Source organism: Tyto alba, unplaced genomic scaffold, assembly GCF_018691265.1.
Source record: "Tyto alba isolate M040663 unplaced genomic scaffold, T.alba_DEE_v4.0 Super-Scaffold_22, whole genome shotgun sequence".
Classification (NCBI taxonomy): Eukaryota; Metazoa; Chordata; class Aves; order Strigiformes; family Tytonidae; genus Tyto; species Tyto alba.
Genome location: NW_024881296.1, coordinates 37,818,905 through 37,846,176, shown reverse-complemented (window position 1 = coordinate 37,846,176; position 27,272 = coordinate 37,818,905). Strand labels below are relative to the sequence as shown.

The 27,272-nt window shown below is 44.5% G+C and overlaps 1 protein-coding gene across 1 annotated transcript; it reads left to right on the top strand.

Annotated features, from left to right (window-relative positions):
* The first annotated feature begins 895 nt into the window (after positions 1-895).
* Positions 896-17,368, top strand: NUS1 (NUS1 dehydrodolichyl diphosphate synthase subunit). The gene is made up of 5 exons (XM_032992862.2): positions 896-1,335; positions 9,333-9,455; positions 11,963-12,115; positions 16,339-16,438; positions 17,136-17,368. The coding sequence occupies exons 1-5, from the start codon at positions 930-932 to the stop codon at positions 17,224-17,226; spliced, it is 873 nt and encodes a 290-aa protein (XP_032848753.2). The 5' UTR covers positions 896-929; the 3' UTR covers positions 17,227-17,368.
* The last annotated feature ends 9,904 nt before the right edge of the window (positions 17,369-27,272 follow it).

The window sequence follows — 27,272 nt, the reverse complement described above, 5'->3', positions numbered from 1 at the left end:
CAGCGGGATTCTTATCTTTGGATGTGTGGGCCGTTACAAGCCAAGGTGATAAAAAGCCCGAGAACTGCAGGTTTTGTGGGAGACTGCGACGCGGGGGGCGCGCCCCTGAGGCCTCGCTCCCTGGGCCGCCGCGGGGCCAAGCTCAGCGGGTCCCGGGAGCCCCCATTTCCCACACCCGCAGAACCCACCCTGCGGAACCGCCTCGCGAGTACCTGCCGCGTGCCCCGAGGGCAAAACACAGCGGTTTTTAATAAAGACACGCGTGAGGCCCGGCTGCCGCCGCGGAGCTCAGGCGTCTCCCCCCTCCCCCTCCCGCGTTTCAAACGGCAGCGCGAACCCAAGCCCCGGGGTCGGACGCGGGGAGGCCCTGTCCTAAAGACAAGCCCCTGAAAGAGCCGGGAGACCGGGCAGCCTCGCCCGCCGGCCCGAGGAAGAGCCAGGCGGCCGGGCGCCCAGCGCGGACCCGCCAGGCTCTTCCCACACGCCACGTCCCCGGCCCCGCCCGCGCCCGGGGGGTCGCTGCCAGCAGCGGCCGCCAGGGGGCGCCCGCCTCTCCCGATCCCGCCCACTCCCGGGGGTGGGGGGGCGTGGCCCCTTTCCCGCCCCGTCCCTTCCCTCAGGGCCACGTCATTCGCTCTCCGCGGTCGGAAGTGACGTCGGCCCGTCTGGCGGCCAACGGGCGCTTTGCGTGTGGCGGGGTGAGAGGTGAAAGATCAGGCGGGGCGGCAGGAAGATGGCGGCGGCGGCGGCGGTTGCCGGGCGGGGGACGCGGACTCACTGAGGGGGATGGCGGCGGCGGCGAGGCACGCGGCGCTCTGCGTCTGAGGCGCGACCTCGACCCCCCCCTCCCCGCCGGTCCCGCGGCGCTGCCTCGCGCGCTCCTGTCGGTCGGCGGCGGCGGCGGCGCCGCCCCGCGCCGCGCGCCCCCCATGAGCGGGGCGGGCGGGCTGGCGTGGCGCGCGCTGCACGCCCTGCTGCGCGCCCTGCTCTGCCTCCAGCGCGCGCTGCTGGCCTGCCTCCGCGGCCGCGCCGCCGCCGCCCCCCGCGCCTGGCTCCGCCGCCGCGCCGCCTCCGCCTCCTGCGCCCTCCTGGCGCCCGCCGCCGCCGCCGGGGCCTTCGCCTTCCGCACGGCGGGCGCGGCGCGGCGGCGGCGGCCCGGGGGAGCGGCTCAGGGCCGGCAGCGGTGGCGCTCGGACGGGAGGGCGCTGCAGAAGCTGCCGGTGCACATGGGGCTGGTGGTGACCGAGGAGGAGCCGAGCTACGCGGACATGGCCAGCCTGGTGGTGTGGTGCATGGCGGTCGGCATCTCCTATGTCAGCGTTTACGACCACAACGGTGAGCGGCGGAGGGGCGGGCGGTGGGGAGGCAGCACGGAGGAGCCCCGGGCCCGCTGCGCTGCCGACGCGGAGCCGGGGCCCTTCCTCTCCCGGGGTCTTCCCGAGCCGGGTGCCGGCCTCGCTGTCGGCAGCTCCTCTGCCGTCCCCTGGAGCTCTTGGCCACCGTGAGCCTGGGGAGTGTCCCCAGCCCCTCTGTCGGGGTGACCCGATCCTGCCAGCACGCTGGAGGGGCCTTGAGCCCCGTCCCCAGCACTGAGCTGACGGGAGCAACTGGCACTTGAGAGCCACGACTGTGTAGGGTACAGGCTGTTAGCAGAGAAGAGCTTTAGGCAGCCTGCCCTTACAAACTCTGTTTGAGCCGTGTCTGAGCTTCCAGAAGTGGATGGATGAGAGCAGCCATCTATTTTCATGTATTATTTCTCCTGTGAAGAGACAGGATGGAAAGCTAGTTAAACATAAAAGTGCCCTATGTGCTGTCTGTACTGTAAAATGAAATTGCATGGTCTGCATTTAGTATAAGGACTGGTGCAGTTTGATGTTTGAGTTAACTCTGAGCCAGTGCCTGTGAAAACTTTGGTGACTTTTCATATTTGCCGTGTGATTTTTATTCGTTACTGCGTCTCAGGTGTAAGACTGTTGGACTCTCGCTCTTGCTGATACACTGATTCCACGTCACTGAGTATCTTAAAGATAACCTCAGAGTTTGGATTTAACATTCTGTGAAATAATTGTAGAACAAACCTGTTTTCCTCATACCTGTCCTTTCCTACTGAGGAGACGAAGCCAGCCATATATAAAGATACTCTTAGGTGAAGCTTTCTACCCAGTTGTTGAGAGATGATCTCTGAGACTAGACAAGCTATCAACTCAGAAGGGATAATAATACATGAGATGGACTATGTCCTGTTTCTGCCCTCTCTGGAGGGGAAGGTTTTATGCTAAAGGTCCCTGTGTTCTTGCTGGCAGTGGTGAGACTGTAGGAGACCAGTTCTTAACTTTTGTTTTGAGCTACCTGAGACCTGATGAGGTGCATCCATGGGTCCTGAGGGAACTGGCAGATGAAGCGGCTAAGCCACTATCCATCATGTTTGAGAAGTTCTGGTGGTCCAATGGAAGCTCCCACTGACTGGAAAAGGGGAAAAACAATGCCTGTGTTTATAAAGGGGAAAAAAAAAGACCTGGGGAACTACAGGCCAGTCAGCCTCACTGCTGTGCCTGGCAAGATCATGGAGCAGATCCTCTTGGAAACTGTGCTGGGGCATATGGAAAATGAGATTGGTGACAGCCAACACAGCTTCACTAAGGGCAGCTCATGCCTGATGAATCTGGTGGCCTTCTACAATGGTGTTACAGCATTGGTGCATAAGGGAAAAGCAAGTGATGTCATCTACCTGGACTTGTGCAAACCATTTGACACAGTCCCGTACGACATCCTTGTCTCTAAATTGGAGAGACATGGATTTGATGGAGGGACCACTTGGTGGTTATGGACTTGGCTGGATGGTTGCATTCAGAGCTGCAGTCAACAGCTGAGTGTCCAAGTAGAGAGCAGGAACAAGTGGCATTCCTCAGTTGTCGTTATTGGGACTGGTGCTGTTTAACATCTTTGGCGACACAGACAGTGGGACTGAGCGCACCCTCGGCAGGTTTGCCGATGACACTGAGCTGTGCGGTGCAATTCACACGCTGGAGGGCAGGGATGCCATCCCTGGGGACCTTCACAGGCTGGAGAGGTGGGCCCATGCAAACCTCATGAAGTTCAGCAGGGCCAAGTGCAAGGTCCTGCACATGGGTCGGGGCAATCCCAAGCACAAATCCAGGCTGGGTGAGGAGTGGGTTGAGAGCAGCCCTGCGGAGAAGGATTTGGGGGTTCAGTGGATGGAAAACTGAGTGTAAGTCAGCAATGTGTGCTCACAGCCCAAAAAGCCAACCGTGTCCTGGGCTGCATCAGGAGCAGGGGGGGCAGCAGGTCGAGAGAGGGGATTCTGCCTCTGTACTCTGCTCTGGTGAGACCCCACCTGGAGTTCTGTGTCCAGCTCTGGGGTCCTCAACATAAGAAGGACATGGACCTGCTTGAACAGGTCCAAAGGAGGCCACAAAGATGATCGGAGTGGGTGGAGCAGCTTCCTTATGAGAACAAGTTGAGAGAGTTGAGATTGTTCAGCCTGGAGGAGAGAAGGCTCCAGGGAGACCTTACAGCAGCCTGCCAGTACTTAAAGGGGGCTACAGGAAAGCTGGGGAGGGACTCTTTACCAGGAGGTGTGTAGGGATGGTGTAACTTGGTTACGTTGTGTTTCAGTGGGAGAATACTTCTTCACTTGGAAATCAAAGAATGGTATAAAATACCTGCGTAACATCTCAGACGCAGAAAAGTCAGCACCTTCTGAAAAGCCATTTATGTGTTGATGTGTTTTGCTTTTAACTTGGAAAGCATTCAATCAGGTTAAATGTTGCAGAGGAAATGTTAGTACCAAACAAGAGTGATAGTTTCTCTCATAACCTGAAGAGTGATGTTTTATTGTACAGGGTTTCTGCTTTTTCTGTCAAACCTCAAATAAGCTACCTGTAATATTGTCTAGTATGTATGTGTGCGTCGTCGCTTTTTAGATCCCTGCGTTGTGCTGCACAAATTGTATGTGTGAGGACTGAAATGAGGAACAGATCCAGCTGAGAGTCTTGTTTCTTGGTGGTCTTGGTTTTCAGCTTGCTCGCTGTGCAACCATTCGGCACTGAGGCTGGAGAAGGCACCAGCCAGTGCTTAGGTAGCCACAGCCACGGAGATCCTCTCTGACAGGGAAGAGCCAGCGCTGCTGTAGCATCTGACACCTTCATTGTGGAGAAGCTACTTCATCTCCAGCACACGTGTTGAGATCCAGTCAGATCTAAGACTGACTGTTATAAGGCTGTAAATATGATGACCAGAAATGACAAAGCGATGTCCTCTGAAGAGCAGTATAGCTGAAATAACCTTGCAGAACAATCATCTTTGTTAGCAGTTCAGGAAAAAAGCTTGATTATTCTATACTGTTTCCATATATTGCTAAAGTTGCGTGTTAAGAGACTTTATGAACACCTTTCAAATCTGAAAATACAGCTATGATCCCATGACTTCAGTATCAAGACATAATGCTTTTCATTAATTCATTCCTCTGTTAGTCCTTTGATACCAGATTATGCTGGTTTAATTGCCAGTTGAAATTCCGGTTTGTTGGAACATAGTTGAAGAAGGCAAGGCAATGCAGAGCAACTAAAATGTTTTCAATCAATGGCTTTTGCCAAACATTTAGTCAGTGAGACTAGCCTGCCATTATACATGCACACTCTTCACGGATGTCCAATAGGTTTTTTGGGATAGCAGCCACATCTGCTTTTTGCACAGCATCCTGTCAGCTGAGCCTTTTAAACTGGTTTCAGAGAGTGAGCAAGTTGTCATTCATGAACCGAGTATATGCTTACTTCTGGTAACAGCAGATACGTTGCCTTTCTTTGGTGCTAAGCTTCTTACGGTGTCTGGATTGAGCATGCAGCATTTCCAGGTAGTCGTTAAGTAGGATGTTTCAGATGTTGCTCAATCCAATTCTGAATAGTAGTGGTGTCTGGAACCCTTGGCAGTAACACTTGTATAGTGAAGATGAATAAAGTCAGGTACAGCTTTCTCTTATCAGTAGCAGAGGGTGAACCTTAGTTATGCTGTGCACTTGTTTTCATCTTCTCAGGTGATGAGACTTACTTTTGGTCTGCTCAGCTGCTTCAGTGAGGTTCAGTGTTCATACAATTGTGCCAACTATTGACTTGTCAAAGATATGTTGTCCCCACTGATGCTGGTTGTGGTGAAGAAGGAAATGCAGTGACAAGTGCTCTGAATCTGTGTTAGATGTAGTAAGATATACTTTCATTTGTTTCCTTTTCCTTTGTTGCATATTTGCAGTACTGAGATTCTTCTCATTGCAACAGGAAACTTTGATTGCAATAATGGTTGTCCGTGGCTGAATTTTCTGGAAGAAATACTGTCAGTTCCCTGCAGAAGGCTTAAATTAAAAATGTGTCCTTAATTGCCCCCTCTATAGGAAGAGAAAGAAGCATAAAGTTCTTTAAAGAAGTGCCAGATAAGCTGTTCACTTGTTTATAGTAGTGAATTTCTGTATTTTTAACAACATGACTAAATAGAAGGTTGTTTCTGTATTCTTTGGTGTCAAACTAAGTAGCTGCATCCCAGCTGACAAAAGTATGTAACAGCAGCTGCACCAGTAACTGTAAGGGTAACTTGGCTAGAGTTGTGCTGATTCTCGTGGGCAATTGCAGAACCTGGTGTATTACAAATGTATTGGATAATACTTGTGGAACGTGATCAGGTACTTGGCTGTCTTCTCTGAATCCATAAAGATCAGTATGCCAGAAGTCTGGGGTGAAAAGGTCTTTGCAGAATGCAAGAGTACCATAATGTAAGTAACTGTCTTGTACTGTAATACATACATGGCGCTGTGAGTTGCAGCGCTCAAAACTGACATTTCCCTCCCTGCCCCAGCAGGCTTTAAGGCCTAAGGTGGAATGTTTCTACTGCCCCTGGTGCTCAGGAGACCTTTTTGTTCTCCCAATTTTCATTGATATGCAGTAGAACAAAGCTGTAATAAACTTAATGCTCTTAGTTATTAAATCCAGGATGACTAAAATTTTATTTTTTTGAGCAAGGATTTAATTTCTGTAGATGTCTGTATTGCCAGTCCTATTGCTTGGTAGAAATCCAGTCATGCTGATCAAGACCTTATCTCTTGAGGAAATAATGCAGCCTTCTCACAGTCAGAAGGCAGTGATTGTGCAATTATATAGTAGCAGTTAAAATATCTTCTGGGGAGCAGAAGCCTTTGACCAGTGTTATACTTGAACTTTCTTCTGTTTAAGTTACTTGGCCACTCAAGAGTTTGTTTGAATGTTAACTTTTGCCCATCAGTGAAGCTTTCCTGAATTAGTTTGGGACAAGTCTGGAGTGCTTTTTGGGAGCTTGTGGAGTCTTGGCATTTGAGTACTTCAAGCTCCTGGAAAGATATTTCAAATTGAAGGTTTAATAAAAGCCATAGTATGACTGTATTGAGAACTTGGGTTTCTTTATCCTGGGTTTGATTTTCCAGGGAACTGCTTTACTTCTGACCAATTTTCTCTTAGAAATTCTTTGAAAGGCTAGAATACTGTAGTAAGTGAAATAAATTATTGCATTAGCCCCAAACATAGGATTTTAGTCCCTTCAAATTACTTGGTAGTTTAGCTAATCTGATCAATCCATAAAACTTTCTGGGTGTTCAGTGTGTTCACTTGGCTGCAGGATATAAATATGTTGTGGTTTTGTGTCACTGGAACGCTTTTGTGAGATACCAGTATCACGTGGCACCTGCTGTGGGTCCTCACCCATGTGAAACTTGATGTTCAGCAATTGCAGTTTGGTGTTGAGTTGGAAGAAGTCCTTGGACCATGTTTTTTAAAAAGGCTAATGCTGATCTGTAGAAGGTAATCTCCTTATCAGCATGACTAATATGAAAGTAGTATCTCTTCTCTTGATTGCTGATGAGCTCTTGTTCTCCTGGCACAGAATGTCCCTCCAAGAAGAAATGTGAGACAAATGGTCACTTACAAGGTTATGAGTTTTAATTTGAGTTCTTCCTATTTGTTTTGCACTATCTTAAGTGGGTGAAGCTGAAGTGACTTTGGCCATTTTCAAACTTGGATTGTTTTTTTTTTTTTCTAGGCTCTTTGAATAGGCAAGCCTGTTACGTTTTCCTAGCTCTCCATATCCCGTGAGGTCCAAACCCTGTTTTCCTCTGTTACCAATCAGCGTGATCTAACAAGGATGTAGGCAGAAGATGTTCATGTGTTAAAGGAGCTTCTTGCATGTACATTATTTGAATTGAGTTATAATTTGACATTTCTCAAACTGTTAATACTTTGATGCTTTAAACAGACTCATTACCTTGTAACTCCTCCCTTGCTGGCACTGGCAGGGAGTTGAGAAAAAGCAAATAACTGACATGTTATGGAAATGTATTCTTTCCTAGGCTTAACTTTGCTTAAGGTGTTCCCTTGTAAGGAAGAGCTGATTCTTATTCTGTGTTTTACCAGATTCTACTTCTTTAAAAAGCAGGGCAAGCAAGAGTGTTGAACTTTTAGATGCTACCAAGGCATTAGCAGGTGGTGGCTGTGGTAGTCTAGCTGGACAAACAAATGGTTGACACCAGCTGGTGTTTCTGTTTCGGTTGTTCCCCTCCAGTTTGCAATTCCTGTCACTTTTGAGCCTTGCTTCTGCTGAACTTGCAGCCTCTTAATTACAAACTGCATTTGTTAATTCTCTAACCTTTAAAATGCTGCAACACCACAGTTGACTGCAAAGGGGCATGGCTTGTAACTGCTGTAAAATCTGAGGAAAAGGCCCGTGCCCTGGAAAGACCTGTGTAATGGAGGACAACTGCAGGAACCTAAACCACTTCTGCTTTGCCTCTGCTCTGATGGGAACTAATGATCAATAGCAGGTTTGCAGCTTGTGTTCTAAAAGCTAGAATTTTCCCTGGAAACAGCTCACAAGTTCTCAGTAGTTAAAAAAAAAAAAAATCTAGTATGTGTGAACATACACTAGTAAGCAGGAACACAAAGCTGAACAGTTTAACTTTAGACTTAGTGAAAGTATTCTAATACTTCTGTCAATGTTGCTGCCTTACTGAGATTTGCTTGTCTGTCAACATGTGAAATCAGTTATAAGCATCACTAACACTTGTGTAATGAAATAAATTATTTTTTTTCAGGAAGTATCCAGGATGGGAGGAAAACTGGATAAATTACCACCTATTAAAGCCTCTAATATAGCCTGTATAAAAATACTAACTCGCTAGCTCTGAAGGCTAGTATATTAAATAAATGTGTTGTATTGCTTCATGTTGCAAACTAACTCCTGATGTATTATGGTCTTATCCCAGTGTTTATACACTGTTTGACTACTACTGATGTGGAGACTGCTGTTTGTAGCAGGTTCTAATTCTAGAATCAGGTTGAGGTGATGAATCATAAGCCTAGTCATAAAATTGTGTACAATTTCAGTGTTTCTTGTACAATTATTTTGTGGGCATTTTGAGACTGGTCAACAGAAATGCTTAACATGTAGGACTTCTGAATGAAACTTAGGCTCTTAGTAACACTTCTGAATACAATGTAATAAGTGTTATCAGTTCCTAAGTAAATATGTCTAGCCACACTTTTGCATTGTAAATATTTAAGCTGTAATACTTTTGACTGTGGCTCTTAATTAGAAATAGTTGTGTGTCTCAAGAGCTAGAATTTATTTTAGAACAGGAACCCAAGTGTGTTTGGTTAAGCAAGTTTCTGTAATCTCCTGCACTCAAAATATGTCTGCTGTAGACATGTAAGTATAAAAGGGCCTTGGGGACTGCATTAATTTCTTCGAATATACAGTTTGTGAAATTCTCGTATTAGAAATCCATGGCATGGGCCATGGCGTTAGAACGGAGAGTTACTGTGACCTAATACACTGATTTAGTCTTCTGTCTCTTGCTTTGTGGTGATTTGTTTCGTTAGCCTACAGCCTTGGTGGTGTGGCAGTAAGTGGTAGCAGACTTAGGCTGCAAATCTACAGCAACATGGTCGTTAAAGAAACTTGGTGTTAATGTGACTTAGCAATTCCCTAGCAGACCAGTACTACTATATCAAGCTCTAGCTAGCATAGTAAGGACAATGAAGTCTTAAACCCTCTCTTGCTCAACTGCAGTTTGTTACTTGAACCAGGCTGAGTGAAAGAGGAACAAAAGCATGTGAGTTGTCCTTCCAAGGTCACTGAAATTAGTCATGTGCAGTAGCATTTGCTTTGGATTCCTTTTGTACTTGTGAACTCCAGTTTGAAACCAGTACTCACCACCTGATTCTTTTTTCTTCCTGCCTAGTGTCAGATTTATTTTGTAGCACTCTTTATAGGAGTTGGCTGACATGCAACCTTTTTTAAAGGTATTTTCAAGAGGAATAATTCAAGATTGATGGATGAAATTTTAAAGCAGCAACAAGAACTCTTAGGACTAGATTGCTCGAAGTATACCATGGAATTTGCAAATCAAGACAAAGCTGATCAAGGTAAGATGAACTGCAAGGGAATTGGTATAACTAGTTATACATAAATCATAACTCTGCTTTTACTTAAACACATTCCTGTGTACAGTGACCTTTTCCTTCATTAAGCAGTGATTATCAGAACACGTGCAGTCTTCCTTAACTTGTTTTAAACTTCCATTGTGCATATTTACTAATAGTATGCATATTCACTAATAGTGAAGTCTTGCTTCCCCCTTCCCATAGTGATCATTACAGGGTAGTCTTATCTTCCCTTTAGCCCGAGTATTGTGCCATGACCCCTTTAATGCATCAGTGTAGCTCAACTCCCGGCTGTTTCAGTGAGATTAATTATTTTGCTGAGTTGAAAAAGCACTGGAATAAGTGTAGGACAACTGGTGTTAACAATGTGTGCGCTTCCATCTTTCCAAACTTATACCTGAGTGGGGAGGAAGAAGGGAAAGAGCAGAACTGCTGGTTGTCATGGCAATGTATAATGACACCAGGAAGGTAAAGGGCATAAGTTTTAAAAAAAAAAAAAAAAAATCTTGATAGCAGCTTTTGCATGTAGTAGAAGTGGAAAACAGGAGTATGTTTCAAGGTTGATGTTCCTTATTCAATATTATCTGCTGTAAGTATTCATTTAGGTATGCTAACAGAAATTCTAGAGGTCTGTTCAAAATGTAGTAAACCACAAGCATGTACTTACTGAAGCAGACCTTTGCCTTAGGGGGACAGGCTGATACAGCTCTCCTAACTACAACTCATAATATTTAAATAGGTCTCATAATAAAAAAAACCCAAACAAACAACCCTTAGGTTTTAAGACAATCATATAGTTCAAAGACTTAAGAAAAGACTACACTTAAAATAGAATCCTGGAATGGTTTGTGTTGGAACACTCAGCTGCTTTTAAGATGCTACGGGCTGAGTTTTGCTTCCCCTAAAAGAGCTGATAGGATGGTGAGATCCTTTGTGCCAGTTTTCCAGTATGAAGTCCAATGTTGTAGCATAAACTTGACTTATAAGCAACTTAGCAACTTGGGTGTTCCCATGTAAGTGTAAGCACTTAGGCCAAAGTGCTAACACTTACATGGGAACACCCAAGTTTCATGTTATTTTTCTTTATTTCTATGAAGGTTGAAATAACCAGCAGAAGACAGGGTAGACAGACCGATAATGTCTTAAATTCCAGCATACTTCGCTACACTTACCTAAATCAGGATATTTATATCCAGACCAAATGAACTACTGAAAGACTGCTCAGGCTTGCTGATTGAAAGGGTACATTTAAGTCTTGGGAACCTTTTGTGCTAGAAACTCTGAAAAGCAGTGTGTTTCCTGTTCTCTTTAGAATTTTTCATTCTTAGAAGGCTCCACGGTCAGATCAGACACTTCATACTTTGCACTGAACAAGCTGACATCTGTCCAGATTATAATATTAAAGTACAATTTCTTGCTTCTGAGAAGCAAAATTATATGGCTTGCATTTATGAATACTGTTACAGAAATACTCGTTAACATAGGACACATGACAAATCAAACAATATCAAGGGACTATTGTTTTCATTGTGGTGACTTTGGATAGACTACCTGAGGATTTCTTAGGTGTTCTTATGAGTCTTCTGATTCTATTCTGTGATTCTTTGCAGTGAGGTTCTGCAGTTTTTCAATAAGTGCTATTTTTAAGTATCTGGTTATAACTGTCATAAGTCCTGTATAAGTTTGTGTCCACACACTATTTAACCCAGATACTTCAAGTTGGGTTTAGTACACTATCTGTAACCTTCAGCTTCCTTGTAAGTTTACCTCTGAGGTGCCTTATCAGAACTAACATTGATGCAAGTTGTGTAGTGTGAGAAGACTCTTACCTCACAGTAGTGTAGGCGATGAGATTGTCTGTAACTTAAGAGGACAGTTCACAACATAGTTACAGATTAATGAGTGAATTCTAGTACTATTATCGGGTTCCTAGCATCTTTGCAGCAATTTTAGATCAATATTATAACTCTTGCATCAATTTTGAAGTGCTGCTGAAAGATCCTGTGATCGTATTTGAGGAGGGCCCCAGCCTAATCATTGTCACATGAATGTCCACAGTAGCTGTTGAAACACCTTCCTCTTCTAGGGTAGTAATTAGATTCTTTTTCCTTTCCCTGAACTGCAAGTCTTTCTGCATTGCTTACTATCCCTCAAGTTACTATCTAGGTACCTTCTTCTCGCTACTTTACCTGACAGTGTAAGAACCAAGGCAAATTCCCTGGAAGACACTACATTTCAAGACTGATATTAATTAAACTACTTTTCACAGGACTCCTCAAAATAGTTGCCTCAACTTGCATTTTAGTAATACAGCAAATCCAGAAGACTCTTAGCCACTTCTGTAAGAGATGGATGATGTATATCTATGACTAGTTGTATAATATATGAAGTAAACTATAAGTTACTTTCAGTCTTATCCTGTGACTATCTAAAGCACGTTCAAAACAACTGTATTTCTGTTACTTTTAAACTGTGTTTTGTACTTTCAGTTTTAAATTGCCAATCTACATTGAAGGTGCTGTCTCCAGAAGATGGAAAAGCAGACATAGTAAAAGCTGCTCAGAACTTTTGTCAGTTGGTAGCACAGCAGCAAAGAACATACACAGACCTGGATGTGAATGTGTTAGACAACTTATTAAGTAGTAAGTATGGCATGGTCTGTGGGGAGGAGGGGAAAGAGTACTCGATTCATGACAGGTTTGGTTTCTAGTGTATTTATTGCTTAGAACATATGCATCTTGATGCTTAGCCTACCAGGATAAGTTATGATTACTGCTTTCAGGCTTCTGCTAAAAATTTCTTACTGGTTCGCTTCCGTTTGAGCTTTTTCTTTAAGCAGGAAAAGGAAACCTTAAGCTAAATTGGAGAGTCTCAGCTTGTCAGAGTTTACAACCTCTGTGGGGATCTTCTGCAGTGAGCTTTCTGAAAAAAGTACTGCTGGGATCACCTGAAACTAGACTGTTATAAATTAGGTTAACTTCGTGCAAGTTAGCATACTGCAAACCTGGGTATAGGCAGAGTGGCTTTTCCAGATCTAGTTACAGCAATTAAAGCTGTTACTGCTGCCTACCTGCCACCCCTGTGTGCAAATGATAGAGCACTTGCTGATCTTTTGCTGCTGTATAACCCACACTAGTTTAGTTATCCTCATTACTAATTCATGCAGATTACTGACTCTGCACTGAGGTGCATGGCTACATGCAATAGCTATGAAAGGAAAAGGGCAGGGCTGCCCTAATCTCACATCTGGGAGACGTCATTTAGAACTGGCCTCCACTTCCCTGGTGGTGCCATGGAGCTGTAGTAGTTGCTCAGTTTTCCTAGGTGATCCATGCATGTTAATTGAAGCTGTAATTAGCTTGGCAGGGTTCAGGTTTTAGATTGCACGCTTCAGCTTGGATGTCTGCAGTCACGTTACTGTGGCTTCCATTAATTGGACTTTAGAGAGTGATTTTTTTTTTTTTTTTGTTTGTTTGGTTTTTTTTGTTTTTTTTTTTTTTTTTTTTTTTTTTGTTTTTGCCTTCCTTCAAATGGGTGGTCAGCTGAATTGCTCTGCAGACTGCCAGGGCAGTTTGGACACTTTAGTCTTAATTTCAAACTGAATTCTATCCCTGTTGTCTGCATGCTGCGTGATAGCTTCTCACTGTAACAGAATTAGTAAACTTATTTAATAATGCACCTGAAGAAATAACTTAGACTTCTATCCTGTTATACCCCAAAGGCACTTTAAGGAAATGAGTAATTGCTTCTTTAAAACAGTCACTCATTTTGTGAAGAATTGGTGACAGTTGATACCCACATATGTATTTTGTCCAGTGATGTGTAATTGGAGCTTCTCAACCACTTGTTGATTATCTTCTGTCTGTACATTTAAGTGTCTGGATATGTTAAAAGTATTAGGTTCAGTCTTAAATTCAGCAGATTTATTGTTGAAGTAATGCATGGTACCTGAACACAGAAAGAGTAACCTAGGTTTTTAATATGTCAAAACTATAGACTTTGAAAAAAGGCTACTTAATCTATGTGGTTGATAACTAAGGATGGTATCTATAACTAGTCCTGCTTGTTAATTTGCTTGGTTTTAACTAGCAGTTGAGCAGGTAGAGGTGAAGAAGAATTCTTTCATGACTTATTTAGCAGCAACTTCTGGAAGTACTCATTTTAATTGTAGGCAAATTTAGTTTCTGTGCATCCTTAATGTAAAGGTATCGAATGTAAACATCTGTGAATTAGTGATCTAAGTTGAAAATGAGTTCTGAAAAACCCTACCTGAGTAGCTATATTTTTAGGGTTTGTGTTCTTGGTGGCTTCTGTAAGTTTCCAGTTTTTCACATTTTGATTTAAATACCCAATAATGTAATTTTTTAACTTTCTGTTCATATTTAGGATGCAGTTATTGAAGTCTAGTCCTAAAATGGTATGATTCTAGCTTATCTGGCTTTTCTGGTTCTTAATCCAGTCATGCTCTAATTCTTGCAGCTTGAGTTTTCTTCAGTGTAAGAGTACTTTCTTTAGAGCAATGCCTCAGCTAACCTGCTTGTTTTCAGAAAAGTAGCTACCAGCTGCATTATAATATTATCTACTTGCCATCTTCCTTCCCAGTAAAGAACATGACTGTCAATTAAGGCTGTTCAAGTTGCCCCATAAAAACCAGTGTGGAAAAGAGAAGGGTAGTGCTGTCAGCTCTACAGATTCCTTCGTGTTCCCCTCACAGAGCTCCTGACCTGGAAGGGATGTTGCCAGAGTTCTGTCCCTTGAGTGTCTGAGTTTCTTGGCCTCTTGCTTTTTAGAGTCTGCTTCCAAATCCTTCTATCCTGTGTGTGCTAAATTGAAGAGTGCTATGAGGGAGCTTCCAAATGTAAAGTATCTGTAGTGCTGATATGTTTAGGCAGAGAAATGGGTGTAGAGTGGAAAGCACGGTACTGTGTTTTGAATAGGCTGTTCTGACAGTAATTCTACAGTGTACATTTTCATTTTCCTTTAGATAGGAACCAGAAGGAAATATTAGCATTAACTGGGCTCTCTGAAAGTCTTTTCCTGTTTGAAAAACCATTGCAGTGTTGAAGATCCTGCTGCTGAACTGGCCAGCTGAGGAATACTCAGCTACTGAATCAGCTGATGAGTAAAGCTGTCCACTTCCTCCAGAATCCCCACTTCTAAGTATTCACTGCTTCCCTGCAAGCTCTTTTATACTAACATGCTAGCTTCTGAACACATAGTGGCTTTTGCTTTATAATTTTTTTTTTCTTAACTTTGAGATAAGATCGAGACTGTGACACAAGGCACTCATATCTAAATACTTAATCCTTTCTTAGAAGTGTACGTGCTTGGGAGAATAGTTGCTTTACCTCTGGCAAGAGGATTACTTTCGTGATGATTCAGTGGGGAGGGAGGGGGTGAACATTCTGAAATCTCCAGTTTCAGTTTCAAAACCTGGGCAGAGTGAAATCTGACAGGACCTTAGTTTCCTGTTCTGCTATTTCCAGAGTTAAGTTCCTCTACAGCTAAGTTAAACTTATAAAAGGCTAGTGACTGGTTAGGGGTTTTGTTTTATTTTATTTTAAACAAGTGAGAAAAGAATTGAGAAACAACATCTGAAGTTCAGAGCAAATAGACAGTATTAAACTTTATCTGCTAAAGGCAGGTGTTACGCAGTGTAAGCACTCTTGCAGCTAACTTGTAGAATTAGTGGATAATGGAAGGGGTGGCAAGAAATAGCATGCAGTAATCATGACTAATTGCTTGCAGCATAATAGCAGAGTAGGGTTATGACTGCTGGAATGCTTTTCAGGTGAGCTAGGTGGGTGCATGAAGAACAGCTTACCTTCTTGGGTCACTTTGGGGTACTATCCTGGTTTTCACATGTTGCCCTGATCAACTTGCCAGAATTAGCAGGGAAAACGGGACTGATTTCTAAGCTTATTGCCTAGCTGTCAGTTTTTAGCCTGGAGTAGCTCAGGTATCACAGAAGCGTATGGAAGGAAGACAGTGTCATTTGGCCACTGATTGTCTTCGACCTCGGAAGATCAGTAGTATTCTTTCATTAGTGGAATGATGTTTTAAGGTATGGAGAGTAAGAGTGTGGGCACCCAGTGAAGTCCTTCAGTGTTATCTGGCCCTGCCCTGGGATGGGTCATGCTGTCCATGTAGGAATAGGATGAAAAAAAAAAAAATACTGCTGTGTTATTCTTCACTTATTTAGCCAGAAAGATGTTCACTTGCAACAGTTTGTCTGAAATTCCATAGTAAAAGTTGTTTTTAAAATTGTCTGTCTAGCTCCATACTGAGAAAGAGACAATCAATCTGACAAGGTATTTTTTTACAACTTTTCTTGATGATCTGTGATATCAAATTGTTCTTCTTCAGTGGAACATCCTTAAGGGTTTTTTTTTTTGTGCTAATAGTCCTTTTACTCGACTGCAACTCCACGTAGTTGAGGCAGTATTGCAGTAGGTATGGGTAAGGGTACAGCATGTTCTACACTTCTAAAATCAAGTTTGCCAAGACAAAACTAGAACAAGTCAGTTCGAACAGCAGTGTTAAGGTTTATTCTTACTCAAAACAACGTGATCGTTCCTATCACTTTCTTAGGAAGTCTTTGAAAACTACCTGATATAAAAATAACAGTCCAGCTGGGCCTGCAGTGGCTGCCTAAGCTTTTGCTCAGCTAGTCCTGTTCAGGTGGCACAAGACCAGTCTGTCCTCTTGGACTTTTAATTCTTAACCTCTCCTCAGGAACTTCACTTCATTTAAAAAAAAAAAAAAAAAAAAAAGCATTTAATGAAAGAGCAGATGCCTTTGTGTTTAGAATTAAAACAAATCTTCTGGTGAATTCAATAAAACCTAACTTAACTTGTTCTTACAGGTACAAATGGATTTCCTGATCCTGATTTAGTCTTGAAGTTTGGTCCTGTGGACAGCACATTAGGATTCCTTCCATGGCACATCAGACTGACAGAGATCGTGTGAGTTGACTATAAATATTGTGAAACAGGTTGGAATAATATCTAGCTAAACAAGTCTTTATGTGACTTACCTTATGGAAATAACCATAAGAGATCTGTCTAAACAAAGGTGCCTGAAGATTGATTTGAGGGTATTTAAAAATTGTTAAATGAAACCTGTCGAACATTAATTGTTGTTCCTTCAGCCACAATTAGGCAACAGCAGGCTTTACTCTTCAGGTTTAAGGAGCAACCTCAGTTACCATCTAGTGTCAGTGGTCCAATCCCAGTTCTGTCGGTGTTCCTTGTGTGGATTTTGAGTGGCTTAACAGGGAAACTAAGGATATAAGGGACATAGGATAACGTAAGGTAATCGTGCCTCTGGATTACTTTTCACTTTTGGCCATAGCTGAGAGTTGCTGTATTTCCCTATAAATGCTCTCAGATTTAAGAACTTAAACATCTGGGCAGACCTGTGCTTCTCCAACTTTTACTAATTTGAAGTGCCCTGTGTGCTTTTGATGGGTGGGCTTTGATTTAGAGGGTGACAAGATATTCACGGCTAGTTTAGTTACTAGAGTTGAGTAACAATAGGTGTTGAGAACAGCTTCACAAGGTTACTCAGACAGTACCTCGCTTTAAGTAGTGATACTCTAGCCATACAAATGGTGTGGTGTTTATAAACGCTTATTTTAACTTTTCTAACTTGCTTTCTCAGTTCTTTGCCTTCCCACCTGAACATCAGCTATGAAGACTTTTTCTCTGCCCTCCATCACTATGCAGCCTGTGAGCAACGCTGGGGAAAGTGACTTCTGGCAGAGCACATGGAGTCAGGCTTTCTCTGGGAAGGAAGTTATGTCTGTTTACAAGCACCCGTGACCCATAAGTCTGGTTCATAGTCCTTTCTTAATTTATCAACAAATTCAATAAAGTGTCTTACCTTTCTAGAGAGTCTGTGTGAATGCGTGAGAATCTATGGGGAGGGGGAAATTCAGATTTCCTTTATGAAAGAGACAGTTACTGCAAGCAAAGCTGTTAAAAGCTGAACTACCCTCATTTTCATGTGGAAGTGACCAAAAGAACATAAGAATTAAGTCTTGTGAAATCTACAGGACAACATAAATAGGAATTCCATGCCCTGAAGGTCCTTAAATCCAAGGAATAACTCTCCTGTGAGCTTTAGCTTGTTTGTTTGTTTGGTTTTTTTTAATTATTCAGGGCCAGGCATTTCAGAGCTAATCACCTGGCTTATCTTCAGATATATTTACTATATAATATGTGAATTCCAGAGGGGTCAGCTCTGTTAACTGAGAGTGGAGACTGCTGCTTGGCTGTGATGATTAAGCGGCAGTAGGTATCGAGTTCTAGAAATATTGAGAAGATTCTGTAAAAAGGAACAGAAGCTTCTATGGTAAGTGGATTAGGCAGTCTGTGTATCACTGTCCATCCTCTTTTTTTTTTTTTTTTTTTTTTTTTAAGAGGTAAAATGAAAGTATTCCTACAGCCTTGAGTGAAATTTATCTTAGCACCAGGTCAGTTTTCCATAGGGAATAAGCATTAAACAGTACTGTGTATTGTTTGTATACCTATTTTCCCCGTAAAAGTCTCACTGAAAGTGACAAGCTAGCTAAGGCTCTGGCACCATTTGCTGAAAAATCTGAAAATGGTCTAGGTCCACTTCCACAGCTAATGTGACTTGCTTGTTGTGCTTGTGTACCCAGCAGGCGAGTCTGATTAAACCTCTTGTTAGGTTTGTTCTGAACTGCGCTTTAGAAGTTTGAGTGGGAGTCTGCAGCAGACGAGAAAGAAGATGAAGCCATTCTGCAGTATCTCAAAACCGAGATAACTAAATAGATACATCAGCTAAATGGTCTTCATCACGGAATGCCCTATTCAAGTTAAATTCCTCTTGTTGGAAGTAATTTGAAATTGTAAGTCTTTATGGCAGCACTTGGACAAAGCGGTATCTCTAGAGCTGTGTTACTGGAGACAAACATATTGCAGCCTTCTGCCCTGCAGGCTGTAGAACTGATGGACACTTCATTCTGGAAGTGTTTCCTTTTTTTTTTTTTTTTTTTTTTTTCTCTCTTCAAAATGAGTCTGGCTTTACCTCCTTCAGGATAAGCATGTCACTAGAAGGGAAAGCAACTGCTTTTAAAAGGGAATTGCCAGATTTTTAAATGAATGTCTGCTGCTTTGTGAAACAGTGTGTTTTAGCTGTTGTAGCTTGATGTAATGTTACAAAGCAGATTGCATAAACCCTTAGCTGCAGTTTTTCATGATACGAAGATCAGATTGCAGTTACAGGAGAGAGCTGTGGTCTACTTTATTTCATAAAAGAAAAAGGGATGTTTAAATGAATTAACTAATGGTTTTGACATCAAATAACATTCCATAGGAGCTGAAATGCCCAGTGCAATTGGCTGCTTTTTTTCAGAATTGTCTCTTATGTTTGCCAGTTACTGTATTGCAGAGAAGTTGAACGGTCATGCAGTGTTTCCTGGGTTCTGTCATTGCCATAGGAAAGTTCTCACTGAATGTTAAATTTAACTTTTTTGTGGGGAATGGATAGCCTGTTCGAGGGTATCTTGAATACTGAAGTTTATCTGTAATATGAATCTTGTTTCATTAAAATGTGAGGTTGTGTTTAAGTTACCATCTGTAAGTGTTACTGTGTCACTGAAGCAGTTCTGGTGCTGGCAGTAAAGATATAAAATGGGAAAAAATTTAGATTAGTCCTCAAAAGTAATCTATTTTTTGTATTTATATCAAACTGCCAAAGAGTACTTCTATTACCTGAGCTCCCCTTGGACTTCTGCACACCTCAACTAGAAAGACTTGGTTTATACTGGAGATGGATCTCGAGGTCTAGGATTTGTCTATAGAGGGATGCTTAATGAAACTCAAATGATTATTTCAGCTGTATTTGATTGAACTTAATCAAATCTCGCCTGATGGCTAGTTTAATTGTGAATTAAGTGTTCCTCCTGGAATTAATGTAGTTGAATTAATCCACGTTATCACTCATTTGGGATTGTTTTACTGTCCCTGTGTGGGCAATCTTCAGTGAGCTGTGCCAAATGCACTGTGCATATCCACCACTTGATCTCTGGATGTATGTCACTGCAGCTAGCGCCTCTCCCCGGCTTGTTCTGCGTGAAGGTCTGTGGTTCAGCTGTGACATGCTGTATGGCTCTAGTCTCTGGGTACCTGTACATAATGTGTAAAACAAGTTTTTATGATTAGGGAAACAATTTATTGAACTTTATTATTGAAAATTGAATCTGTAAAGCAAGAAATCAATAAAAGATTATGATCTTTCTACAGGCTATGGTGATACATGAATGCTTGTGCAGGGTTTGGCTGGGGAGATGCAGCCTTATTCACATTGCTGTGTCACTCTGGGGAAGTAAAGAACTTCGAGTGGCATGCTCTTCTGTGCTTCTCTTAAATTGCTTACTGTAAAAACGGGACAATTTTTTTTTTTTATCTACCACTTCCAACTTCTTAGAAGCTTTTATAGTAAAGCATTTACCATAAAAATACTTCTTTGATAGTCCTGGGAACATTCTAGACTTGACCCTGGCTATTAAGAAGCTTGCTTCCTCTCGCTGCCGCTGCTGAGTCAGCCCTGAACGTGAGCTGGGCCCCTGGCCAGCGCTCCCCCTTCGGAGCCGGGTCCGGGGAGGGTGGGGTGTGGCAGAAACCTCCAGAATCTGAGCGATCTCAGGGTGCAGAGCATTGCCTCTCTTGAAAGGGGAAGCTAGTGTCCAGGCAAGTTTTGTAAAAGCACTGGGGAGTCGGGGCGGGTAACAAGCTGGCTGAGCCGGCCCACGGCGAAAGCCGGCGTCTCCCGGGTCGTGGCAGGAAGAGTTGCTAGCAGGTCAAGGGAGGTGATCCTTCCCTGAGATGTCTGGAGTGCTGGGTCCGGTTCTGGGCTTCCTTGGCACGAGAGACATGGACTTACTGGAGCTAGTCCAGCAAAAGGCCACGATGAGGCTTCAGGAATGGAGCATCTTGTATGAGGAGAGGCTGAGAGAGCTGGGACTGCTCAGCCCGGAGAAGGCTCAGGAGGGATCTTACCAAGGTTTATAAATATATGACAGAGGGGGAGTAAAACCAGCCAGACTCCTCGGTGGTGCTTCGTGGCAGGGTGAGAGGCAACGGCCACAAATTGAAAGACAGAATTAAACGTCAGCGACAACTTTTCCTGTGAGGGTGGTCAGACAGTGGAGCAGGTTGCCCAGAGGGGTGGTGGAGTCTCCTTCAAAGCCCGACCGGACACGTGGGGGTAGGCGGGATGGGTGTTGGACTAGATCATCCCCAGAGGTGCCTTCCAACCTCAGCTGTCCCGGGAGATGGAAAACTTGAGAGACGGGCAGGTTGTTTTACTGCAAATAGTCTGGCGTGGCCACGGTTGAGCGTACGGCACTTCCGTGCTCCCTTTAACCACAAACGCTTTAACCCCGAGGAAAACAGTGGGTGGTGGAGCACTATTGCCACGCTCCCCTCGCAGCAGTGCTTGGCACACTCCACTCAAAACAGTGAAAGAGCATGCTGGACACAGTGGTGAGTTTTCAGTAAAGTTGCAAATTTACACTTGGCTCACAAAATCCCCAAATGGTAACAGAAAAACTATTTGCTCAATTATTTTGTGATAGCGATTCTTCTGTGTTGTCCCCACATCCTTCAGGTTTTCCTTCCTTCCCTGCCTTTCCTTCCCTCCTTCCCCAGTGCTGCTGGCACTCTGTTTTCTTAGATATGCAAAAAAAAAAAAAAAAAAGAAATCATGATTTTCAAGGTAACTCTTTGGTATACCCTAGATGATACAAAAAATTTGTTACCGTGCAACTCAGTGGACAGTGAATGCAGAGGAACTTGTATAGCTTTTCACCAAACTGGCTTACCCTTAGCTTCATGCTTGCCAGCATTAGGTTGGCTCTTGAAAAGCTGTTTGGGTGCCCCTGGTGAATTTTGAGTTGTTCCTTGCACAGATACAACCTGCCTGTAAAGGTTAGTAGTAGTTTCCAAAGCAGAGCTGGGTCTAGAGCAGTTAGGTACGGTGCTGCTGGGCTCTCCTACCTCAGCCAGTTTTTAACAGGGTCAGCTACAGTAGCTCGCTGCAATTAATTTGTAATTTCAATGCCAAAGAATATTAGAGCTGTCTGTGTGGTAGAAAATGCATCTTCACTTGCCCCAATGTAAATGACAGGCCCCACTCGTGGTAGTTACTGCTCTCTTAATGACTGATTCAAGTTTCTACATCTTTCCTCTTTTTTCTTTTCCAGTTGTGCACAGAAGTTGATGTCTAGTAAAGGAACTAGATGAGATTCTGAAATAGTTGCTGTGCAGCAGGGAATCTGGGGACATGGTCAATAATACAGCTGTTACAGGAAATAAGCCTACAAAGCAGTTCTTGAAATTACAGTGATTTTCAGGACTTCTTGTTATGAACATCCACTGAGCAACTGTACAGCATAGCGTGCTGCATTGAGTGAAGATTGGTAAGCGAGTAGAATGTAAAGGCCATTCTTTTAAAAAGTAAGTCCTTTCTAAAGTACTTCACAAAAATGTCAAGAAAAAAATAGCCTGCTTGTTGGATTTCCCGTGTATGTCATTAATTCAGCTTGTGTGTGAAATCATAACTGCCCTGAATAGTCCCAAGTGTTTAAAAGAAATAAGGAAGTGTTTAAGCATAGATTAAACATTTTTTTGTCTTTGCAGTTGAATTAATGTTGCGCTGTTAACTGTGTTTATTCATTGGCACTGAAGGTAGGCGTGCCTATAAAACCTGAAGGGTACCTGCAGCTAGTTTCAGCCCCTGCCTGCTGATCCCCAGGTACCAGCTGCCTCGCAGGCAGGCTTTGTCCCGCGCTGCCGGCCAGGACCGTGCCGCCCAGCCGGCACCTTTGGCAAGAGGAGCGCTGGGGACGCGGGGACCGGCACTCGGCTTCGGCGTGCTGGCTTCCACGCTGCCCCCCCCGACCTGTGCTCCCAGGGCCCGTGCTTGGAAAGAGGTTCTTGTCGCTCCTCCCGGGCACTTAATTGCAACAGCAGCAGCCTCGGCTCAGGAGTGAGGAAGGAACCGGAGAGTAAGGCTGAATTGTAGCCCATCCTATGCAAACCTTCCCAACTAGTCTTGCAGGGAAGGTTACCGTTTGTCCAATGGTCAGCACACCACGAATGGCTGTAAACAACTTCTACCCGTCTTCTAGGAGCCAAGCTGCTTTGATAAGCTTGAAATGCTAAAGCCAACGAATCAAAGGCCATGCTTTAAACCCCCACACACCTTTTTTTCTTCAGATCTGCCAAATTAAAAGGGGGAGAGAGACTTGCAAGCCCTTCCTCTGGTGTATGTTTGCCTGTGGTAAATGATGCAAGACCTCCCTGAACTCCGTTGAATCACTGCTGAGAGCCATAGGATTATTCCTTAATTGCATCCAAAACAACTTTTTTGGATTATGAATAATATTATGGATTATACAGAAGCATGCCTTAGCCTTAACTTTGAAGCGCTTCACAAATTAATGTTTAATGAAACCATTCGCCTTGAGGTTTTTGGTCTGCTATCTAACTGGCTGAATACAAACACGAGCCAGGGCTCTTTCATCTCCCTGACAAGACTTGCTACTTTAATGCAACATATTTTCTCTGACCATATGCAGCCAGACAGTTTTCAGTACTGTTGTTTTCTACACATATCTCCCTGGCCTGCAAAAATACTGCCTCCTCCCCCCCCAAAAAATCCCCACAGCAGAAGACCCTGATGGACTGATCATATAGAAAACATATTTTTAGAGGAATGTTTAATTCAACTAAACATGACTAGTACAACAGGTCTGTAATATAGTTCACACTGTAAACATTAGGAATCCAATAGCTGATAAACTGAAACAAAACTTTTGTCTTTCTCCTTGGCTGCAGGTGCTTGTTGTAATTTTAATGGAAAATTTCTCTCTAAGTCATCTATCAAAGTTAAAAGCTTCCCATTAGACTTTGTATTCTGTAATTCTGCAAAAGTTGCCTCTTTGTTGGCAGGGTGCCTAATATTTTTTTGCGAGCACAAATGTGCCTGAACGTGTCATTTCAAAGGAGCCCTCTCTCTAAGTCTGGCAGTGCATGTACGTTTTTGTTTAACTGATGTCACGAATTGTTCTGCAATTTGCAATATTTAAAGTTGAAATTCAAATAAAATTTCCTCTTTCTAGCACAATGGAGCACTCACACTGTTGGAATCAGAATCCCAGGAGGACACATTGGCATGACGGAAATAACAACATCTGACACAAAATGAAGTAGTGGGCTAGCCCCGATTCTTGGTAGTGTGGTGGCATTGAAAGAAAACAGCGACGGTGATGAGGATTACAGAACTGCAGGAAAATGTTGCTCAGGAAGAGGAGGCTGGCTGGAGATCACCTTGGCCAAGCTGGGGTTCAGGTTTTGTTGGTCCTTTTCCAGCGCGCCATCCCCACAAAGTCTCGCTTGCTGATCTGGGCTGCTGTAATTCGGCACCTCGAAGTGGCAGCTTCCATGTCTGAAAGAAAACTCAAGAAGGTTTCAGAGACAAGGCCGAGTGTTTTGCCACGGACACTGTCAGATCAAGACTGCCGCGTACTTCTGGGGTTAGAGAGGCAGCGTTGAGGTGTGGGGAGCTGCCCTGGGGAGCGCCCTGGCAGAAACCCCTCTCGTTTGGACGGCAGCGCCTGCTGGCTCCCAGTATCTTTTAGAGCCGAAGCCTGGATTTTCACAGACTCAACTTGCAAATTTGATGAGCATCTTACGTATTTTTAAAGTCGTTTTCACTGATCAAAACAGCTGTAATTTCCCTCGGGTGCCAGCCGACAAGCCAGGCAGCCCGTCTCAGGGGCTCGCTGGCAAATGCTGCACATCAGCTGCGGGGTGGGCTCAGCTCATTGCCCCAGCCCGTTGCTTCGGCACCAGCGAGGGGGGCACAGGACTGGCCTAGCAAGGCCGGGACTGCTTCCTACCCCTTGACTTCATTACCAGAGTCCTGTGCAGCCTGCGTGAGCCTCTCTGTGTAAGTGTACCCTGGGGACGTAAAACAGCACGGTCGGATGGCGATCGCCGCCTTGCAATTCTCTCCGTGCAGCTACCTCTGACCATGTTTTTCTTTAGCTGGCTAGCCATGGAAATCTCTGCCCTGGAAGCCTGCAGCCTCCTCCAGCTCAGAGCAATTCCACATATTCGGCTTAGTTCCCTGGCTGCTCATGCCCTTGAAGGTGCTGGGCTGGGCTTAGCCTGGCCGGTCCACCCCAGGGGGAAGGCTGAGGTGAGGCAGTGAGGAGCCTTTCATGGCCACGTCCGCATCTCCTAGCCACAGCAGCCCTTCCCCAACACCATCCGTGGCCTCGTCCTCACCTCTGCAAAACCCCATTTCTCCTGCGCGGGCAGGAAGGTTCCACCCGGCCCTGCGCATCCCTTCTGCTCCTGCATGACTCAAACTCATTTGCCAGGAGCACAAGCTGAGGACCAGCTGCTTTCCTCGGGGGCCCCTTTATCCTTCAGGGACTCCCCCGTGCAGGCACAGGCACAGGCACGGTGCGATGCTCGCCTCCACGCAGCGTGCTCCGGCAGCAGTCTGTCTGTGGAGCCCTTGCTGGCAAGGCTTTCAAGTTCTGGATCTTCAAATCAGGAAGTTTATCCTCATTAAGGAGTTGGCTTACTTTGAAAGCGAGTGTGTGGTTTTATTCATAGTGAGTCTTTAAAATACGTGGAATGCGTGGGAGGTGACAGTAATGCTGGAAGAGGAGATTTCGAGGCGGGCGGGGGGGTGTCTTATCAATGGAAAGAGGAAAGAAAATTAAATTTCTATTTATGCATTGTCTCTGGTGTGAATTTAGAATTGCATAGAAATGGGAGTGAAAAGATAAAACTTACACTGACACCAGCTCAGCTGCATTGCACACATTGTATATATGCAGAGCAATCTGATTAATACCTCAATGGTTGTGCTGAGATTTATTGCTTCTGCTCTCCTACATTTTACAGGTGGTGGCATTTTAATCCTAATACACTGGGACTGCGTTTACCCAACTTACTGTACGTTTTTATTGTGACCAGGTCAAATTAATCCATCTTTCTTACAGCATAAGCCAAGACCTGTGATTCTTACTGCAGGTGAGACTGTTTTACAGCATCTTTCGCCTTCACGATCAAAGAGATGGGAGCAACCATTGCAACTGTTGTTTGCATTGCGTACAAGCCTGTGCAGCTTCTGGAACAGGCTGTGGAGACCAGCAGAGAGAAGAGACAGCAGCTTTCTGTATAAATTTGGTGTGTACATTCGGAGACCCTGGCCACACTTCTACTGGCATCATGCTAGCAACCACAAACCTGAAACAAGCTTGCTTTTAATCTCTGCTCTTTTTAGTGTTTGTGAAACTGCTGGTTTTCTAGGAGACCAGAACATGACTTTGCACACCAAGCTTTTCACAGTTGATAGATTGTCCCATGCATGGCCTTAAAAAAAAAAAAATAATTGTCTAGATAATAAGTGAAACAGCTGCTAAAGCTTTGCTAAAAGTAACTGTGAGTATCTGAGGCAGCGGACAGCAAAGTTGCAATCCCAGTCGTAATCCCAAAGCACTGCTTTCAGCTTTTAGGGTGCTCTAGCCCCACTTCCCAGCACTTGCTACTTGCCCTGCTGTGCTGTATACCAAGAGGGCAGGGGTAGCCTACAAAGATGGAGCTATATATGAGGATATCTTCACAAGAAAGGAACTGTTAATCAGCTCTGGAAAATAAGTGCAACCTTTTAGAAAGCTCCTTGTACGTGGTCTTCTCAGCCCTCTGCAAGCCACTAATGCATTACAGTAACTGCTGTCGAAAGCCAACAACCAGGAAAAAAAGAGCATCCGAGTCTGACGATCACATTTGATTCATAAAGTTAACTCTTCCTCACAGTGTATTAAGGAGGCAAAAGAGAAATGGGGGGGGGGGCCCATGGGAGACCTGTCCTGGTTTCAGGACAGAGCTGTAGGCTGTGTCTCAGCTGCTGGCCTTCAGAGGAGCCGCTAAGCACAGCACGGACGGAGGCGACGCCGGAGGGTTGGGGCAGAGCAGGGCCGCTCAGCCTCACGGCCCTCATCACCCCGCCGCCCTCCTCAGCCCCCCTCTGCAGCCCAGGCCCGGCCGGAGCACGGGGAGCCCCCAGCCCTGTCCCCACCGCCCCCCTCCTCGCCGGCTCCTCGCTACGGCTCGTCCGCAGCGTCCCCCGAGCACACCCGTGGGGCTGCCCTCTGGCAACGTGTGGCAGGTCGGGTTTTGGGCCCCCCCCCCCCCCGGCTGAAAAAGCCAAGCCTCTGCTAACGGAGGGCGTGAAGCAGGCTGAGCACAGATCCTCCCCAAACATGCGAGGCAAACAGGCTGTTCCGAGGGTGTGCCGTGCTTTAAAAAATGCGCAGAGCTCCCCAAAACCAGGCAGGCTGTTTTCCCGTATTGATTTATCACAGACCTTCCTTAACATGATATCATGAGCTGATTTGGTTATAGCGTCTTAAAAAGCCCTGAAAATGTAGTACAACTCCATGTTTTGCTATGCTAGGAGATTTTTTTTTTTTTTTTTTTTTTTGCTCTGCACTATGCGGCTAGAACAGTTCTTAGGAAGGTGTAAGTGCTGTTTAGGCAAAGCTCACCCACTTGAAACACTCTGACAAAATCCATCTGAGCCATCACGGGCCCTGCTGCTCATTGGGTTGTTGTTTCTGGTGTGAGGGCCGGGCTTATCCGTCTTTTCCAGTTTTTAGGAGCTTTCCAAGGTAGCTGTGCCCATTCTAATCACAGTTTCAGATCATCTTGGTGTTGGTTCTTCTTGGTCTCAACAACAGCCTCCTGC

Excerpts from the sequence above, each read along its gene's own strand:
- NUS1 (XM_032992862.2), top strand. The coding sequence starts at position 930 with ATGAGCGGGGCGGGCGGGCTGGCGTGGCGCGCGCTGCACGCCCTGCTG. Across the intron at positions 1,336-9,332 it reads CAGCGTTTACGACCACAACG|GTATTTTCAAGAGGAATAAT; the intron begins GTGAGCGGCGGA and ends CCTTTTTTAAAG. Across the intron at positions 12,116-16,338 it reads GTTAGACAACTTATTAAGTA|GTACAAATGGATTTCCTGAT; the intron begins GTAAGTATGGCA and ends TTGTTCTTACAG.